Source organism: Taurulus bubalis, assembly GCF_910589615.1.
Source record: "Taurulus bubalis genome assembly, chromosome: 7".
NCBI classification, from domain to species: domain Eukaryota; kingdom Metazoa; phylum Chordata; class Actinopteri; order Perciformes; family Cottidae; genus Taurulus; species Taurulus bubalis.
Window position 1 is genome coordinate 26,415,513 of NC_136595.1, and position 18,892 is coordinate 26,434,404.

At 45.9% G+C, this 18,892-nt stretch overlaps 1 protein-coding gene across 1 annotated transcript in view; it reads left to right on the top strand.

Moving 5' to 3' along the window:
• Window positions 1-8,724: 8,724 nt before the first annotated feature.
• LOC306739160 (capping protein, Arp2/3 and myosin-I linker protein 3-like) overlaps window positions 8,725-18,892 on the top strand; it is a gene marked incomplete at both ends in the record, with an annotated part of 27,826 nt that continues 17,658 nt past the window's right edge. The window contains 12 exons of the mRNA XM_079221121.1: window positions 8,725-8,782; window positions 10,858-10,952; window positions 15,025-15,075; window positions 15,170-15,229; window positions 16,001-16,122; window positions 16,209-16,303; window positions 16,806-16,876; window positions 17,035-17,108; window positions 17,200-17,275; window positions 17,635-17,723; window positions 17,914-18,008; window positions 18,098-18,184. Coding sequence (XP_079077247.1) covers window positions 8,725-8,782; window positions 10,858-10,952; window positions 15,025-15,075; window positions 15,170-15,229; window positions 16,001-16,122; window positions 16,209-16,303; window positions 16,806-16,876; window positions 17,035-17,108; window positions 17,200-17,275; window positions 17,635-17,723; window positions 17,914-18,008; window positions 18,098-18,184 — 973 coding nt within the window. The remainder of the gene's footprint in view (window positions 8,783-10,857; window positions 10,953-15,024; window positions 15,076-15,169; window positions 15,230-16,000; window positions 16,123-16,208; window positions 16,304-16,805; window positions 16,877-17,034; window positions 17,109-17,199; window positions 17,276-17,634; window positions 17,724-17,913; window positions 18,009-18,097; window positions 18,185-18,892) is intronic.

Genomic DNA, 18,892 nt, shown 5'->3' on the forward strand with positions numbered 1-18,892 from the left:
TATTTATTTCTACTTGAATATGCAAGTATGGAAGTATTCAGATTATTTACTTCAGTAGAAGTACTAATACTTTACGACAAGTAAAAGTCCTGCCTTCAGAACTTGACTTAAAGTTACTCCAAGGAGCTTTCATGTTGTGTTGATTCTGTCGCCCCCTGTGGACAAAAGTAGTAGTGTCTCTAAGCACCAGGGTCACGCTTCATATTCTACCAGAGCGTCACATGTTTGTTGCGCTGCCGTCCTGTGAGAACCACGTGTCAATAAAGAGGATCCAAGAGTCTTTTTAAAGAGTTTATTTAGTTTGAGGGTGAATTTGTTCATCGTAAACCATCAAAGATATGCATAACTTCTGTGTGAATCCTTTAAGCTCCAGGGTACGACTGCTTATCCAGCAGATCGGACATCTCCATCCAGGACAGGTCCCACTGCACCTCCGTCACGTCCGGGTCGGTCGCAGTGAGCTCCACTTCTGGAAGCGGCACTTCTGGAAGCTTCTCTTTGGAAAAGGGCCAACAGCGACGGGTGCAAAACGTCCGGCACCTTCTCACAAATACAACAATCAGTGAAGCGACAGGCGCAGAGCACACTCTAAAAAATGTGACTTAATAGAATTATGGCAACAAAGTGTCAAGTAATATAATTGATTACATTTGAATTACTACAACTTTGAGTAAAAGGTATTGAATAAATAAATTAAAAATTAAAAAACTCCAAATGAGTAAAATGTATCACCTGATCAAATATAATTAAAGTCTTCGCAGTTATTCATATTTAAGTAAAATGTCATTAATAGATAAATACAAATTATTTAATTCAGCTCAATGTAGTTCCACACTATACATAGTCTTTTTTATTACGTAAAGGTTACTATTATTTATTTAGTAGATGTTAATTAAAGCCAATCACAGTGTTTACAGAGTAGAAGGTTTTATAGACGCTGACCTGTGGTGACGAACGAGCCGCACAGAGAGAGGAATGAGGAACAGAAGGACAATTACACACGAAACAATGATCCATATCCAGGAGCCTGGAGAGGAGAACACATGAGATTTGTTTCAGTGTCAGCTGCTTCACTCTTTCATTTATATTAACAGATGCTTATGTTACAGTACAGATTAATAAAAGGATCTTAAAACCCTGTTAAAGACCCAATGTGTAAAAATACGATTTAAAGAAATAAATACACATTATCACATCTATTATTATACACATGAAGCATATACTTCTATACAACCAGAGGAGTCGCCCCCTGGTGGTCAGGAGATAGAATGCAGCTTTAAGACATGAAGTATAGACTTCTATACAACCAGAGGAGTAACCCCCTGGTGGTCAGGAGAGAGAATGCAGCTTTAACACGTGAAGCATAGACTTCTATACAACCAGAGGAGTCGCCCCCTGGTGGTCAGGAGAGAGAATGTAGCTTTAACACATGAAGTATATACTTCTATACAACCAGAGGAGTAACCCCCTGGTGGTCAGTAGAGAGAATGCAGCTTTAACACATGAAGTATAGACTTCTATACAACCAGAGGAGTAGTCCCCTGGTGGTCAAGAGAGAATGCAGCTTTAACACATGAAGCATAGACTTCTATACAACCAGAGTCTCCCCCTGGTGGTCACTAGAGAGAATGCAGCTTTAACACGTGAAGCATAGACTTCTATACAACCAGAGTCTCCCCCTGGTGGTCACTAGAGAGAATGCAGCTTTAACACGTGAAGCATATACTTGACTTTTCAGAAGCGAGATTTACACGATAATAATTATCATGAAGTATTCCCTCTAAAACTAGTCATTGAATGTATTAACAAAACAAAATAATGTTACCACTAATGGAGGCTGCTGTCCCGTCTGTTGATGTGAAGTTGAAGCCTAAAAGACAACAATGACATATTTCACTGCTCCACCTATTTCACACAAAGCAATGTGAACGTGGATGAAGCCAGACAGCTGACCTGGATCAGCTCTCACTGACAGCCAGCTCTCTGGACTCTCCATCTCTCTGTCGCTGGACGCACACTTGTAGTAGCCTTCATCGCCCCGCGTCACATTCTCAATAGTCATCTTTACTCCTCCGTCTGAGCCGGAGGAGCTGTTAGTGGTAACGACTTCTGCTCCGTTTTTAAAGAAGGTTGTTTTTCTGTGATTGCCTGTCCAGTACTGACAATACAAGACCACTTCATCACCATTGACCACGGGGGCGGCGGGAGTCCTCAAGATGACGGATCCGTCTGTGGGACAAAGACAGACGACATTGTTAGCAGACAAACGCTTCACTACAACTCATCACCAATTCATCTCATGTTTGTTTAAAGTGCACTCACACACACAATGCATTTAGACCCTCAGAGGCAAACTGCAGCTTTTTGCAGCTGTTAACTTGCACAGAAAAAGCCCCCTCCTGTGACTTTTGCATGTGTTTAAATGAGGTAATAATCAGACATTTGGTGCCCAATTGGCCCTTTTTCATGCAAATGTTCGTTATTGCATGTTGTGTGATGAAAAATAAATGATAAAGCTCCCCAACATGTTATTTGTTTAACTACATGAGAGAAAAACAGAGAAAGAAATGAATAAACAAATGATTTCTTCCCTCTCCATCCACAAAAAAAAAAGAACTAAATTGCACTCAGCTGCAAAACTAAACGTCATATCTTTGTGTTTGCGCTGTAGAATAATCAGCACAGTATAATTACGGGACCTTGAGACGGGGAAGAGGTCACGTTGCAAGACATGCGTCGCGGCTTCCTCGTGTTCGCTTTCTAAACGCCGCTTCAGACGCCTTGCAGAACCGTCGTCTTATCACCACTAGGTGGCAATATAGGCTTCCATCGCCAAAACTACTTTATTAGCTTGAGGAAAAGATCGTAGTTTGGGTTCATTTCACTACGGGAGTAAAGATGTTATGTGACGAGGCACAAACAGGAAGATATCTTTATATCTTTATACTTACTGGAGCAGCAAAAGTGGATTTTTCTTCTCAAACGCCGTATGAAAGCATGCATTTGTTTAAAAAAAACAATTTATAATGAAAATGTAGCACCATTTATAGCTCTACGTTGAAGTGAGCAGTGAAAATCATAAGATTATACACATTATGCACAATAATCTATCATTGTATTCAACATGGAAAATGAGTGCCTGTAAATGTTGTGACTATTTACACAAAATAAAAGCCGTCTCCGACCGCATTGAGTTAGAATCAGACTCACAGCTCACTGTGACGTTGACGGCGTTGCTGCGGCCCTCGGCGCCCTCGCACCAGTACAGTCCGCCGGTCTCGCCGTCGGCGGTGAACGCGCAGGCGTCGGGCCCGTCCGCGGCGACGTCGCCCCCTAGTGGCGAACACCGGTCAGCGTGGAGGACCTGCGTGCTCCGCGGCGTGCGGCGCTCCTCGCTCCACCGCCTCAGCGTCCAGCCGGAGGGGCAGCGCGCCGTGAAGCGCTCCCCTCTGAAGAGCTGCCTGCTGCCGGGCGTCAGAGTCAGGAGGGAGGCGGGCGGCGGCGCTGGAGGAGACGGAGCAGACGGTCAGTTGTTTCCAGCACCAGCTGACGGGCGGCTTTCGCTGTCATCGTAAAACGCACCAGCGAGTTTCTGTTTGCTACACGGGAAACCACAAATCTCTGTAAAAAACATCGCAGTTATCACACGACAACGGCAGTAAATGTTTTTATTATTGCAATATCTGTGGCAACGTGCAATAACGGGGGAGGAAAAGCTCCGGCACTAACGCTGCAGCAGCAGAAGCAGGGACTGTAAAGGATGTGATGCCGCTTTCACCTGAAACTCTATTTAAGTTTCTGACGCTACACTTCAACTTAATAGTAATTCATATGTTTTAAATTTAGACATGTTTTTTGGCCATGCCGATATAAATCTGTTGGTCGCTTTCAGGTTCTCACTTGTATTTTAGTGTTTCTACTATAGATGTTTACATGCTCTCATACTGTCTGCCTGAATATAGCGTAAAAGTCGGGTTACAAGCCGCTACTACCTTCGGTCAGTGTCCCGTTAGCTCCCCGCTGTAGCCAGCTAGCGCTCCGCTAGCTCCCCGACATCCACCGAAGGTAGCGGGACCATCCCCGGCTCGACACCCGACGCGGGCAGAGGGGATGCGGGCAGGGGCGGAGAGCTAGCAGTGCTGCTAGCACTGCTGCTAGCTTGCTACAGCAGGGACACCCACCAGAGGTAGAGGCGGCTTGTAACCCGACTTTTACGGTACCTGTCTGTATTCACCCGCTGCCTGAAACGCCTTGTTTGAGCGCCTGTCTCTTTAAGACCCTCATTTGACATTTTAATGATAATCACCAAAACGGAAGGCGGTGGAGGCTCACAGACTGTGTGGCCGTCTATTTTGCCATTTTGGGTCATGCATGTGCATCGATGCAGGTTGCAAAAACACCTGGGTGAAGGTGATATGGGTCAGCAGGTGCGGTGACTGAAGTCACATCACTGCTCTCGTCAAGCAGAATGTGGAGTTATGACCGACAAGTGTGGCGTGTGCAGAGGTGTGTGTGGTTTTACTGGAGCGGCCCGGTGACGTTTTCAGGCGCTTATATGAGGCTCAGAGGCTGCGGGTTCATCGACATGTTCCCGTGATGCCTTCAGGTGCTGCAGGGATTGGCTTTAATTGACTGGCTTTAATTCCTTTTCATACATAAAGCATTATTAATACTATTCAAAAGGAGCGATAAGTAAAAAGTGACATCACTTCTGGAGTAACTTGCCAAACTTTGCCGTGTAAGATTTGGCACATTCACCATGAATATTGAATCATTTAGAGATCACCTGCCACGCTGAGCACGGCCGGCTCGCTGAGCAGCGCCACTGAGGTGCCGTTGCTCGCCCGCCGCTCGGCTCGGCACCGGTACCCGCCCGCGTCCTCCCGGGTCACCGCGACGATGGAGTAGCTGTCGCCCGAGACCCGGTGCCGGGGGCTCGGGGTCGGAGCGGGTTTGGGCTTGAACCATCGGTAGCGCCACGCCGAGCCGGCGCTGGACTCCACGGAGCACCGCAGCAACACGCTCTCGCCGACGTAGAGGTTTGACCCCGGAGGCCACAAGGTCACGCCGACCTTCAGGGTCTCTGCGGGGAGAGGAGACTCCGTTATGGGATGTTTTCATGCTTGTTTGACAGTGTGTGTGTGTGTGTGTGTCCCTTTTTTCAGTACCTTCAGATGGAGCGACTTGGCGAGCAAATGCACCTGAAACACAGAGAAATGATTTCACACAAACACGTTTAACACACACACACACACACACACACACACACACACACACACACAGCGGGGGACATTTGTGGACAGCATGCTCCCTCCGCTCGGCCCTTCAGGAGTAAAGTGTGTATCAGCGCTCGGTGGTTTGTCCCCACATGGCGGCGCCTCACGCTCCACTGAGAGCATTTACTTCCATTTGGAATCGCTCACAAACTGAACCCTTTATAGATTTCCCTCTCCACGTGTGTCAGAGGCCTGAAGTGCCTTATTTTCTTCATGAGATTCGGACTGTGGGGGGACGATCCTCAACGAGGAGACATTCCTCTCAGTGTGACATGAGGAGAGCTTCCTGTTCCTTAATGACACTGTTACTCATCCCCATGGGAGCGGAGGGAATGTACACACACACTCGCTGTATTTCCTGTTGAGACACACACACACACACACACGTACAGTAGTGTCACACAGTCGCTATACTCGCACATTGACTCAAAGTATTTATGTTTTATTCCATAATCCGCTACATTTATTAGACGGCTTTAGTTGCTTTTCAGAACCAAAATGTGAACGCATTCATAACCTCATTTATATAACTTCACTCTTTCATTCCTACATGAGGGTTTATGCAGAGGGGTTTGTTCACAATGCATTCATAACCTCATTTATACTACATTTAGTAATGTAAACCTGTCTGTTGACATTTATGATTTGGAAAGTTATGCAAATTAGCACATATTAAGAAGATAAATACCTTGTTTGTTTATTTTAACATCCATTTTCTGAAAATTTGTAATGCAAAAGAAAATTTATATTTTACCCCATTCACCTGTAGTGGAAACACACATATTTCTTTAATCAGAGACTCACCCAGCAGAGAGGAGATGAGGACGAAGTTCATTCTGTCCATAACTCAGACGTGCAGCTCCTCTGTGATTTACTTACATGTTTAAAAAGAAAAGCGAGAGAAAAAGGGACGATAATTGTGATTTGAAGACTCGAGAGCAGAGCGGCGTCTCTGAGGAGCGGCGACCTCGACAGAGATGGTCATCTTGGTGGAGACGTTTCCTTCCTGTGAAGAGGCGGAGCTTCAGAGTCCGGGCGCAGAGAGGTGAAGACTCCTTCATCCGAAAGTCCTTCCTTCCCGCTGCTGTCAGGCTGCATAACAAGCTGAGCTCTCAGTTGACCACAAACACTTAAACACTTTAATGACGTTCATCATCTGGTGCAATATATAAAACATTTAAATACTTTCATATACTGTTTTTACTCCGTCTGTATATTTAATATTGCTACTGTAATCTTTCTTACTGTTTTTATTACTGTTTATTTATATTACTTGAATTCTGTATTTATGTGTCTCTGCTGCAATTTCCCCACTGCGGGACTAATAAAGGATTATTTTATCTGATCTGATCTACAACCAACACGCTTCATATGTGACCTGCTGCACGTTTGAATGTTAATTTCTCACGTCCTACTTTTCTCAGTTATTGTGCTGCTGTTGTTTTGTTTATTCTGCCGAGGTGGAAATCAATTTCTGCTTTTATTTGTATACTTATCTTCTCATTTAGTTTTTTTTTGTCATCTCGTGTTTGCTCTCTTTATCTGCTGCGTTGATGCTTATTTTCTCTTCGGGAAGCATTTAGTTTTTTTATTCAGTTTAATCCCATCAATTACAATCAGATAAAGTTTTGTTAAATTAAATGAGGGAATAATACAATAACCCCCGAGTCAATAAAAAAAATCATCTATTTTTTTTTAAAGCCACGATAGCAGCATTTCTCTATGGATCAAAATAACACTTTGATTCAGGATCAATGAGAAGAACAGTTGACCAACATCTCGGGAACAAAGAGGAGGCTGTGCAGAAACACTCAAGAGTGTGAGTCATGGAAGACGAACAAAGGGAGACAACAAAGCATCCGTGCAACAAGTGTCAACGAAGAATCCTCCAAATTCAATGCCTGTCCACCAGGGGGCGACTCCTCTGGTTGTATAGAAGTCTATACTTCATGTGTTAAAGCTGCGTTCTCTCTCCTGACCACCAGGGGGCGACTCCTCTGGTTGTATAGAAGCCTATGCTTCATGTCTTAAAACCTGCATTCTCTCTACTGACCACCAGGGGTGACTCCTCTGGTTGTATAGAAGTATATACTTAATTTGTTAAAGATGCATTCTCTCTCCTGACCACCAGGGGGTGACTCCTCTGGTTGTATAGAAGTTTATACTTCATTTGTTAAAGATGCATTCTCTCTTCTGGTTGTATAGAAGTATATGCGTCATGCGTTAAAGCTGCTTTCTCTCTACTGACCATAAGGGGGTGACTCCTCTGGTTGTATAGAAGTATATGATTCATGTGTTAAAGCTGCATTCTCTCTCCTGGTTGTATAGAAGTCTATGTTTCATGTGTTAAAGCTGCATTATCTCTCCTGGTTGTATGGAAGTCTATGATTCATGTGTTAAAGCTGCATTCTCTCTACTGACCACCAGGGGGCGACTCATCTGGTTGTATAGAAGTCTATTCTTCATGTGTTATAGCTGCATTCTCTCTCCTGACCACCAGGGGGCGACTCCTCTGGTTGTATAGAAGTCTATATAAATGACTCTACTTCTCTTGATGTATTCCCTCAGTAAACATTGTAAACATGAGTTTATGTCTCAATCTCTAGTTTCAAGTCTTCTTCAATACAGCATGATGTTCATTTAGTAAATTATGGTCATTTAGAGTCAAACAGACCATAAAGCAGGGGGCGCTTTAGGGGCGGGGCTACAAGGTGATTGACAGGTCGACACCAGAGACGTATACAACGGCAAATATGGTCACTTCCGGTTCACTGGTTGCAAAAAGTTAAAATGGCGACGCCCGTAATCCAAGATGGCGACGGCCAAAACGTCGAACTCAAGGCTTCAAAACGGCGTTCTGCACAACAATGACTAAAAACCACAGTTGGCTTCCAATATCCGTGTCGGTGCCTCACTAGTTTTTAGTGCAACTTCAGCCTTGTTTAACTACTTTTTTTTATTTCAGGAAGAACTATACGAGCCCCAGGATCACTGCTAGACAGCATTGTTAATTATAATCTTAAATATAATGATGCAAAAGAACAGTGTAGCCTAATAAAAATAGCACCATGCTTCTCTGTGTGCAGCCAAACCCTCTTTGGAGATTCCGCCACATTTCAAAGTGTGCAATATCATTTGTCTTATTGAAAAATGATTAAACCACAGTGCATTTCCTGTAAATGTCTGACTCCCCCCTCAGGTACCTACAGCTGCCTCATTATCCTCCGTGAACCCCGCCCTCTCCTCGTCATCGCTCCATCATCATCATCATCATCATCATCGTCCACAGGGTTTCTTCCAGGAAGCGCGTCGGGCAGTCGGATGCTGGAATGCATGGGAGAGAGAGATAGAGCATCCTTTATGTCCATTTCTGAGAGAGAGAGCGAGAGAGTGGGGAGGAGGTGGAGGAGAGGAGGAGGAGGGGTGGCGATAGGAGAGCGGATCAGACATGGCTTCTAAGGAGATCCCTGCCTCTGGTTTCGTGGGTGCGAGCAAGGACATCACAGGTGGGTGCAGACCGACAGTTTTTGGTTCATTTGCTCCGTGTTGCGGGTTAGAAGCGCGTGCCCGTGCCCGTGCCCCCTCCCCCGGTGTGTCCGCGTCCAGGCTACCGGATGCTTTTTTTTCTTTTTCTCCAAGCCTGTGGCGACCGAGCCGACGCATCGGACGGCGCGCGGGGTCCTGAGCGACACCTTTCCCCGGCTCGTGCCCGGTCGGCTCTCCGGGGCTCGGCTTTGTCCGCCTCAGCGTGTGCACGTGAATCCGTTGACGTTGTGCATGTTGCATTATTTACAGTGCAGGGACATGGACAACACCTTTTGCTGTGCATCTGCCCCTCCAGGTGATAACAGAGCCTCTAGGCCGGAGGGAGAGGGGCGTTGTGGAGGAGATGCTGAGCTCGCGGCGCTTTTCTCCCACAACCAGAACGCTGACTCCCTCTAGACATGAACCCTGGAGCGTTTATCTCTTTACAATCTGTGTTTATCCTGCAGCCTATACTACAGCCAGCTGGAGCGCTGTGTTAGTGATGGCGTGCGTGCGTGTGCGCGCGCCCCAAAGTGAAAGAGAGGCACATGTTCGCTGTGCATCTTTGCCAACAGGCGCGCGCGCGCACACACGCTGTGGACAAACCCCCGCGACGCAGCGCGCAGATATGTCTTGTGTGTGTGTGTGTGTGTGTGTGTGTGTGTGTGTGTGTGTGTGTGTGTGTGTGTGTGTGTGTGTGTGTGTGTGTGTGTGTGTGAATATATATTTTTCTCAAACAGCAACAAAGTCACAGAGTGCACGCACGCCCACAGACGCACGCACGCGCGCTCCAACACATGCTCGGGCTCTGCCGCTGCGTTGATTGCTCCTAATTGGCGCTATTAGCCACACTGTGATGATTAATCCAGCGGAGTCCCTGCCTCCTCACTCTGGCTCTCCGGTGGCCCCCAGGGGCCTCCTGCTGCACGCACTGACTGACAGGTAGAGCTACCTGGGGGGCCCAGCGGGGGGCCACCTGGGATCTGATCTCTGGAGGGACTCAGATGGAGCAGACTGGTGCCAGTATGAAGAGCATGTGTGTATGTGTTGAGGTTTAGAAAGTATACATGTATTTCAACAGTAGAGGAAGAAGTACTGCTCCTTTAGTCAACGTGGCGATATGGTGGAGAAAATATTGGTCTATTTTGTTTCCATAACACGTCTTCTTTCAGACTAGAGGAAAAAAAGCATTTATTTTAATACTTTGTCTGTAGATTTCTCCTAAATTCAAATTACATAATGCCTCATTTGCATATTTAAACACAACATGTAGACGTGTAACACAATAAATCCTCCTCTTAATGCCCTCTTCACCTGCAGAGTCTTCATCATGATGTCATGTAGCTAAACTTCTCTTTAAAGGACGTTTTCTCTCCATGAGTTTATCTCAGACTCTTACATCTGAGTGTCATAATGTTGTGTTTTTCTAATAACTGATCATACGCTTTGGACTCTCCTTCTGTGAAGCACCATCAAATGGAGGAAACAGTGCATCATAACCAGCGAGGCTCACATGTTGCACGACGCCGCCGAAGACCACCGTGAACCCTGTTGATGAACATTTCATTCATCCATTCCAGTGCAGACTGTCTGCCTCCCACTAAATGTCAGCCTCTTTTGGGCTTCGGTGTCACATTGAATTGCTTTTTTTTGGTAACTTGTTTAAAATCCTCCGGATGCGTATAGCGGACTCTTTGAGCTTGTTTCCTCGTCTGAAATGTCACGGCAGGTCTGGGCCCAAAAGGTCAACGTGATTCAGCGGGTTTGATCTGATCTCCTTCTGAAAGACTCAAAGAGACCGTGAAGCAGGGTATGCTTTAGGGGCGGGGCCTACACGGTGATTGACAGGTCTGCGTCACTCCTCCTCAGTCACAAACGTGGTCAGGATCCAACATGGCGACGTCCACAAAGCGAGGCTTCAAAGCGTCCGTCCACAAACGACGACTGCGTCCGCTTCTCATGAACGACGAGTCTCCGGCCCGAAAGTCCCAACAGTCCGATGTTCCCTCTGGTGCTGACGTCTCTCTCACGTCTGCTGTGTTGTGTTCCTCCACAGAAAGCATCAGAAAGATCATCGACCGATCGTCCATCAAGTTCGTTCACGGGATCAAGCTCGACGCCAAGAGCGGAAAAACAGAGGACAGGATACTGGTGAGCTCTCTCTCTCTCTCTCTCTCTCTCTCTGCTGACGTAGAGGAGCATCTTCATCCTGCAACACTAGCAGTCTGATGCACGCTCCCTGTGTGCGGCCTCTTCGCCGTTAACGCCGCCTCAGGGTGAACGCCGTTTACTGACCGCCGCCCCTCTTCCTCTGTTTGCTGTTTGGCAGCTTGGCAGGATGGATATTGGATAGACGGTATCTGCAGAGGCAGTAAAGGGGGGGTTGTGTGGGGGGGGGGGGGGGGGGGGGTTGGGGGGTGCAGCTCGCAGCCTTTGATTCTGGGGCGCTTTCATCACAGAATATGGGACAGAGATGTGAAATCTGGATGTGAGGGAGTGAAGCTCCGCCAGCTATCTGGGTAAAACAAATCTGGGGCATCAGCTCTTTTATTATGGACCAGAACTTCTACTGGACCCTGGATGGATGCTGGTGCTGCAACACACACACACACACACACACACACACACACACACACACACACACACACACACACACACACATAACACACGGGACAGGGCAGCTTGTATTGATCGAGTGCCCCTGTAAATGCAGCGGTTAAACCACGTGATTTAATGCAATTTACAGGCCAATGAAGTGAGTGCAGCTTTTACACAGTGTGACCTCTGAACCCAGGGCAGTTTTGGGGTGTTGTCTTTGGATCTCGTGACATTTTGCAATATATATCTATATATATATAGATATATATAATATATATAAGTCCTGCACCTGGATGGAAACAGAACAATCCTGACTAGAAGTAGAACTCAAACGTGTCTTTTGTGCAGAATAACATTATACTGTATATGACCATGCCAAGAAAAATTGAAAATGGAGGCTCTACGTGCTTTATTCACTGAACTATGTACATATTTTACTTGCATCCTCTCCTCTCTAGGCTCAGCAGCCTGCAGCTCAGTCGAAGGTTCACATGTTTATTTGTCACGTGACCGCTGGTCTCAGATGAATCCATCATGGCGTCCCAGTTGCGCTCAGGACTCCAGAATGTACTGTTTCTTACAGGATCTGGTTAAAGCAAACGGTTCATGTGGGGGGGGGGGGGGGGGCGAGATTTTAATTGAGACCTGGAGAATAAAATGTTTTGGATATCCGTCGTCTTGGCTGCATTTTCTGACATTTCTTCTTCTGGCTTTGATGAACGGTGTAGCTTTTGGCAGCCGGTTAAAAGAAAACATTCTTTTCGATCCCGCCGGCGGGGCTTTTGGGGTTCAAAGGGTTAAAAGACCCGTTGCCTCTCCTGCAGACTAAACCTCACCATGGCGAGCTGGCGGTTCGTCTCCGCGTCCTTTGATGCTCAGACACGTCGGCGTGTCCGCGTGCCAGAAACATCTTTTCCAATAATCTCTCCATGTCTCTTGTTTCCTCTTTAAAAGCTGAACTGGAAAGAGTCCTCGCTCCTGCTGGGACATGGACTGGACTTTGATCAAACGCTCTGGGTTTGCTTTTTTTTGGGGGGTGGAGAGCGGAGCTTAAACGTTTTATGTTTTTAGGTCAAAGCTTCTTTAAATGTTGAGATCTGTCATCGCTGGTTACATGAATTCATCTTGATTTCTTACTGGTCTCCTTACCCGAAAGCCTCTTTTCCCACTGGACACACAAACACTTTGCGCTCGTCTCTATTCTGAAAGGTTTCGAGCTGCACGGCTACCACTGGCCCCTCACAGCGAGAGGGGCCCAAGTGGGTCCTCCGGGTTCTCCGGGTTCCTGCCACAGTCCAAAGAGGTTAATTGGAGACTCTAAACTGCCCGTAGGTGTGAATGTGAGCATGAACGGTTGTCTGTCTCTATATGAGATGGACTGGCCACCTGTCCAGGTGAACCCTGCCTTCACCCAATGTCAGTTGGGATCGGCTCCAGCGCCCCCGACCCTGAATAGGATAAGCGGCACAAATATGTTTGTAGTAGTCATGAGTATTTATCTGCATCATCTCCAATCGACAGTGGGGACGCTGATGCCGTGCGACACACAAGTGAAATGAGTTTTTTGCCACAAAGATTATTTAATAAACCTCCTCTTTGTTCCGAGATGTTGGTCAACTGTTCTTCTCATTGCAAGATCCTGAATCTAAGTGTTATTTTGATCCATAGAGAAATGCTGCTATCGTGGCTTTAAAGAAAATAGCTAAGTTTTTTTATTGACTCGGGGGTTATTGTATTATTCCCTCATTTAATTTAACAAAACTTTATCTGATTGTAACTGATTGGATTAAACTGAATACAAAAACTAAATGTTTCCCGAAGAGAAAATAAGCATCAATGGGTTTTTGTCGAGGGAACCAGAGCGACGACTGAGCCTCCAAAAAGGACTCTCTTTGTTTCAGGATTCTATCGCCTATTTTAAGTGGGTTTTCCCAGTATTTAAAAAAACCCTGCAAAAATACTCACATATACTTATTTCGGTGAGAAAAGTATGGAAGCCCATCATAATTATGAGATGCTAAGTCATCATTTTTACATACTATCTCAATTCAATTGAGATAGTATGTCATAATTATGACTTAATTTTTTCATCACTGTGGCGGGAATGGGCTTCCATAGCGTTTATCAAACGAGAGAAAGTTAGGATATCTGTCAACAGTATAATTACACGACACAATGAGCATGAAGTGTTTGTGGTTTCTGGTCTTCTTAATCAACTCATCTCGCCTGCACATTTTTGAGTGACCACATTTCCGACACCTCACTCACGGTGTGCGGCTCCGTCGGGCTCGTGTCAAGCTGCTCTCTCTGGGACGAGAGGCGTTGTCCTGAGGGAGCGTTTTACCCGGGTCGTCGTAGAGGATGCAGTAAATGATCGAGAGCGACGGAGCAGGGACAAGAGCAGAGGGCAGCGCTGGTGGAGAGCAGCCAAATGCCAAAATAATCACTGCTCTGTGTTCGCCTTGACAGAGAGAGACAATGAACTGGAATCAGGAGCTGAACCAGATGAATCCAACAGCCGTGAATGTTTTCGAGAACCGGCGGCTGCAGAAAATGCTGCGTGTTGCCCGTTCAGCTGGAGATGCACAAATGAGCTCTCCGCTAGCTTCCAGGGTTAAAAACTTCCATCAGCTTTGAATTGCACTTATATAAAAAGATCTTGCACTTCAGAACCGCAGAAATTAGCGGAGTTAGCGTAGCAATACATGCTAATTTTGCCATTGTAACACATGGAAAACATGCAGGAAAACCAGGCGGTTCTTTCCTTTTAAAATTGTGATATTTACAACAAAGATCTGAGGAATGACCGGAAACGATTGGCCGTACTAAAGCCGCACGTCCGCGTCTCAAATGCCACGTGCACGTCCCTGGAGATGCACAAATGAGCTCTCCGCTAGCTTCCAGGGTTAAAAACTTCCATCAGCTTTGAATTGCACTTATATAAAAAGATCTTGCACTTCAGAAGCGCAGAAATTAGCTAATTAGCAGAGTTATCGTAGCAATACATGCTAATTTTGCCATCGTAACACATTGAAAACAGGCGGTTCTGTCCTTTTAAATTGTGATATTTACAACAAAGATCTGAGGAATGACCGGAAACGATTGGTCATTGAGCCCTAAAGCCGCACATGCACATGTTTCAAATGCCACGTGCACGTCCCTGGAGATGCACAAATGAGCTCTCTGCTAGCTTCCAGGGTTAAAAACTACCATCAGCTTTGAATTGCACTTACAAAAAAAAGATTGTGCGCTTCAGATGCGCAGAAATTAGCTAATTAGCAGAGTTAGCGTAGCAATACATGTTAATTTTGCCATCGTAACACATGGAAAACATGCACGTCTCAAATGCAGCGCTCCCAAAACGACGTCTCGCGATTGCGAATGAAAGCGTCTGCAACCACGCCGCCGTCTCTCAGCCCCGCGTTGCGAGTCTATTAACGTGAGACGACTCGTCTCCGACACAGAAAGCTTTTAGCCGGATCAATACATGAATATGGAAAGCACTCATCATTACCATGGAAACTCCCGGGACAATTTTCTCCCCCGCGGGGAGTTTGACAGTGCAGTGAACTCTCCTGTAGTCTTGATTCAGTTATATTCTACATATTCTCCCTTTTTTTTATAGGTCCTCACGACATGGCGTCTCTACTTCCTGGCGCCAAAGGTTCCCGCTAAGGTACTTTCATCTCTCTGTCTCCGGTTACAGTATGAACCTCTTTCTCTGGGGATGAAACATTAACTCTATTCTTGACTGTTTCTGGAACACACAGATTGAAAACACGTTCAACTTCTTGGAGATTCGAGCTTTGACTTCCCACCCTGAGCACCAGGTGAGTTTTCTATATAAACAGCGACGTGCTTTTGCCGGTTGCATAACGGCGGTTACGTCACTTCGGCCTTCGGGGAATGACAAAAGAAGAAAAAAGCATTCAGGGATTTTTTTAGCTTCGTATTGGTTTTCTCCAGCATCTGAATTACGTCTTCGGAAGGGAAGGTCTTCTCGTTCTCACTCGTCCTGATTTTTATGTTTCAGCATTCGCTTGAATAAAAAAGATCGAGTAGCCACAGAGAACCACGATCTTTAATCTTTAATGAGGAACACAAACATAATCTCAAAAACAAGTTAAAGTAACCGGTTCTGCAACGATTAGTCGACTCATCAGGACAATGATCCCCCAACTATTTTGATAATAGATTAAATCGTTTAAAGAATATGGACCGAAAATGCTTTTTTTCAACCTCTTGAACACGGAGATTTCCTGTTTTTCTCTGTTTTTATATCATAGCAAACTGAACGTCTTTGATAAGACATTGAAAGACAACACCTGGGGATGGACATGTTAATCTGCAGATACAGAAAGTCATCGTTAGTTTCAGTCCTAAAAGTAACTAATTTAGCCTTTTATTTGAAATCACTGTATTCTGAAATAGAGAGTTGCTGGAATAATCCTATTTTTACGTACTCTTCTAGTTATTAATGGTGTAACGAAACAAACACAGCACTTTATTAGTACTTCTTGCTCTTTCATAAAGTGAATTATAAGATTCCTCCCCCATAATAATTTGCCCACGGTCCCTGACGGCTCCGTTTTTCCGTCCAGGTGATCATCGACACCGACAAGTCCGGCTACTCGCTGAAGTTCGAGTCCCGCGAACACCTCAACCATGTGGTCGGCCATATTAACTTCGCTCTGTCTCGAATATTCAACAACTCCATTTTTGCGTAAGTCATCCCTCTGTGGTGGATATGCTTTTTATTGTGTGTGTTTGTTTTTTAAATGACCTTTTAACGACTCCTTATCTCTGCAGCCCTTCCATCTGTCACTCAGACAGCGACCTCTCTGAGGGCAGCAGGAAGTATTCTCCCAGCTCGGAGACGTCGGTGGAGACCCAGAGGGCCTGCGGTAAAAGAGGCGTCGCCGCCGTCAAATATGGCCGTTTGCAGACATGCACACGCAGATGGGGGGTGGTGCACATGCCTCGAGGGAAAAGTCGTCTCGTGCACTTCACACATGGGTCTCCCAGATGTTGTTTGAAAAAATATGGAAGCCCGTTTCCGCTCAAAAAAAAAAAAAGAATTATAAGATAATTATGAGATAATAAAGTCGAAATTATGGTCACTGAAGCGCATGCGCACGTACTATCTCATAATTATGACCTTTTTATCTCATAATTATGATTTTTTTTTTATCTCATCTGAATTTATTTATTTTTGGTGGAAACGAGCTTCCATAAAAAAAAATGCTCCGTCAGGCAAAATAATAGATTTATAACTTGGACAAATGCTCTCTGCGTGTTTTTTTTTTTCTGCCTTTGTCGCTGCAGGAAGCAGCTGTTTCATCTCCTTTTGTTTTTCTCTCCTTCTTTTGTTTTTTCTCCCCCCCCCGTCCCGCCTCCCTCTCTCAGGAGGCTTCTCAGAGACGTACGCCGCTCTGTGCGACTATAATGGCATCAGCTGCAAGGAGGAAGTGCAGTGGGTAAGAGCAGTGGGACTGTGGCTGTGGCGCTGTGAGTGCTTTGGAGTGTTACGTACAGCACTGGGCACACAATTGATGTGGGGTGTTGGGTGGGGGTGTTGGGGGGGTTGGGCATGCACTGCAGCTCAAGAGGCTCATGGGTAATGTTGCTCCTCCAGGACGTGGACACCATCTACCACTCCCAGGACAGCCGAGAGTTTAACCTGCTGGACTTCAGTCACCTGGAGAGCAGGTGAGAGGGCGGAGAGCGGTCAAACGCTATCACCTCCGAAAAAAACAAAACACATACGGCGCCTCGTTTACCTCGGTTTCATCTCTTCCAGGGATTTGGCCGTGATTGTTGCGTCGATGGCGTACAACACCTGGTTCACTAAACTGTACTGCAAAGATCTGCGAATAGTGAGTACAAGTTCAGCTATATTGTTGAGTTATTAAAAGAAGCTTGAAGCTCAAACAGAGACGAGAGGAAGAGCGCCCGGGCTTTTGGGGCGCATTTTACATGGTGGCCAAACCGTGGAATTACATCTTCCGGGTCCTTCTCTGGATTGTGCCAAAACACACTTTTATTCCCCATAGAGTTGGAAAAAAGATGTCTGTAAAGTAGCAGAACTTTTTTTCCCCAGTACAAGTTCTTCTTTAAAGCTACGACAAAGAACTCTCATTGTGTGTTGATTCTGTCGCCCCCTGTGGACGAACGTGGTAGTGTCTCCGAGCACCGGAGTGTCTTTATAAAACCTCTCTCTCCGTCTTTCTTCCAGGGGTCAGAGGTCACCGAGCAGATCCTGCACACGGTCAGCAAATCCTGCAGCCTGGAGGAGATCACTCTGGAGAACGCTGGCTTAAAATCGTGAGTTCTGATCCCTCTGGCTCCTTTCTTTTTACTTTTCAGAAAGAGAACATATGACACAAAGGTTTCTAAAAATGCATCCCCCACCTTGGCTTCAGGGAGAGTGCGGCGTTAAATCGCTCCCTTTAGCCGCTGGTGTGCGTTCACGACATGTTGTTGGTCTGTAATAACGCGTGGACCCACTTCACAGAGACTTCCCACAGAAGATGTCGGCGGCTCTTTCAGAGAACCCTGCGTCCGTCATCCACTCGCTCAACTTGGCCCACAACTCCCTGGACAACCAGGGTACAGTAACACATCAGCTGCTCTTTGGTGGTCGCAGTTAATTCAGTTTGACTTCTTTAACTCCCTTTTTACACCCCTTGTATGTGCAGGTGTATCCAACTTAATTCAGCAGATGTGTCGCCTCAGCAAAGGACTTCGTCTTCTCAACCTCTCAAAGACCTCACTCACATCCAAAGGTTTGGGCCCCTCCCTCTTCTGTGTCCTGTCTTGCTGTCCCTATCAATGTGAAAGAAGTCTTGACCCTTCGTTAAGCCCCGCCCCCTGGAGCCCACACTGTCACGAACTGCACTTCTTGCATACATTTTACCTACTTTATGGCAAACAAAAAAGCTTTTTCAGAGATAAGCAGACAATATGAAGGAAATATTAGGATGTCAAACAGGGAAAACAAGTTAAAAAGTGTAAACATGAAGCATCACATCAGCTGGAGATCAGAGACAGAAGACAACGAGATTGTGGACTTTCGTTTTGAAGCTTTGAGTTCTTAGCTTTTTGCAAATAATGAAGGAAAGTGACTTCATCTGGAATATGGAGGAGCGACGTAGAGACGCCGTATACGTCTCTGGTGTCGACCTGTCAATCACCTTGTAGCCCCGCCCCTAAAGCGTCCCCTGCTTTATGGTCTGTTTGACTCTAAATGACCGGAATTTACTAAATGAACATCATGCTGTATTGAAGAAGACTTGAAACTAGAGATTGAGACATAAACTCATGTTTACAATGTTTACTGAGGGAATACATCAAGAGAAGTAGAGTCATTTATATAGACTTCTATACAACCAGAGGAGTCACCCCCTGGTGGTCAGGAGAGAGAATGCAGCTTTAACACATGAAGCATATACTTCTATACAACCAGAGGAGTCACCCCCTGGTGGTCAGGAGAG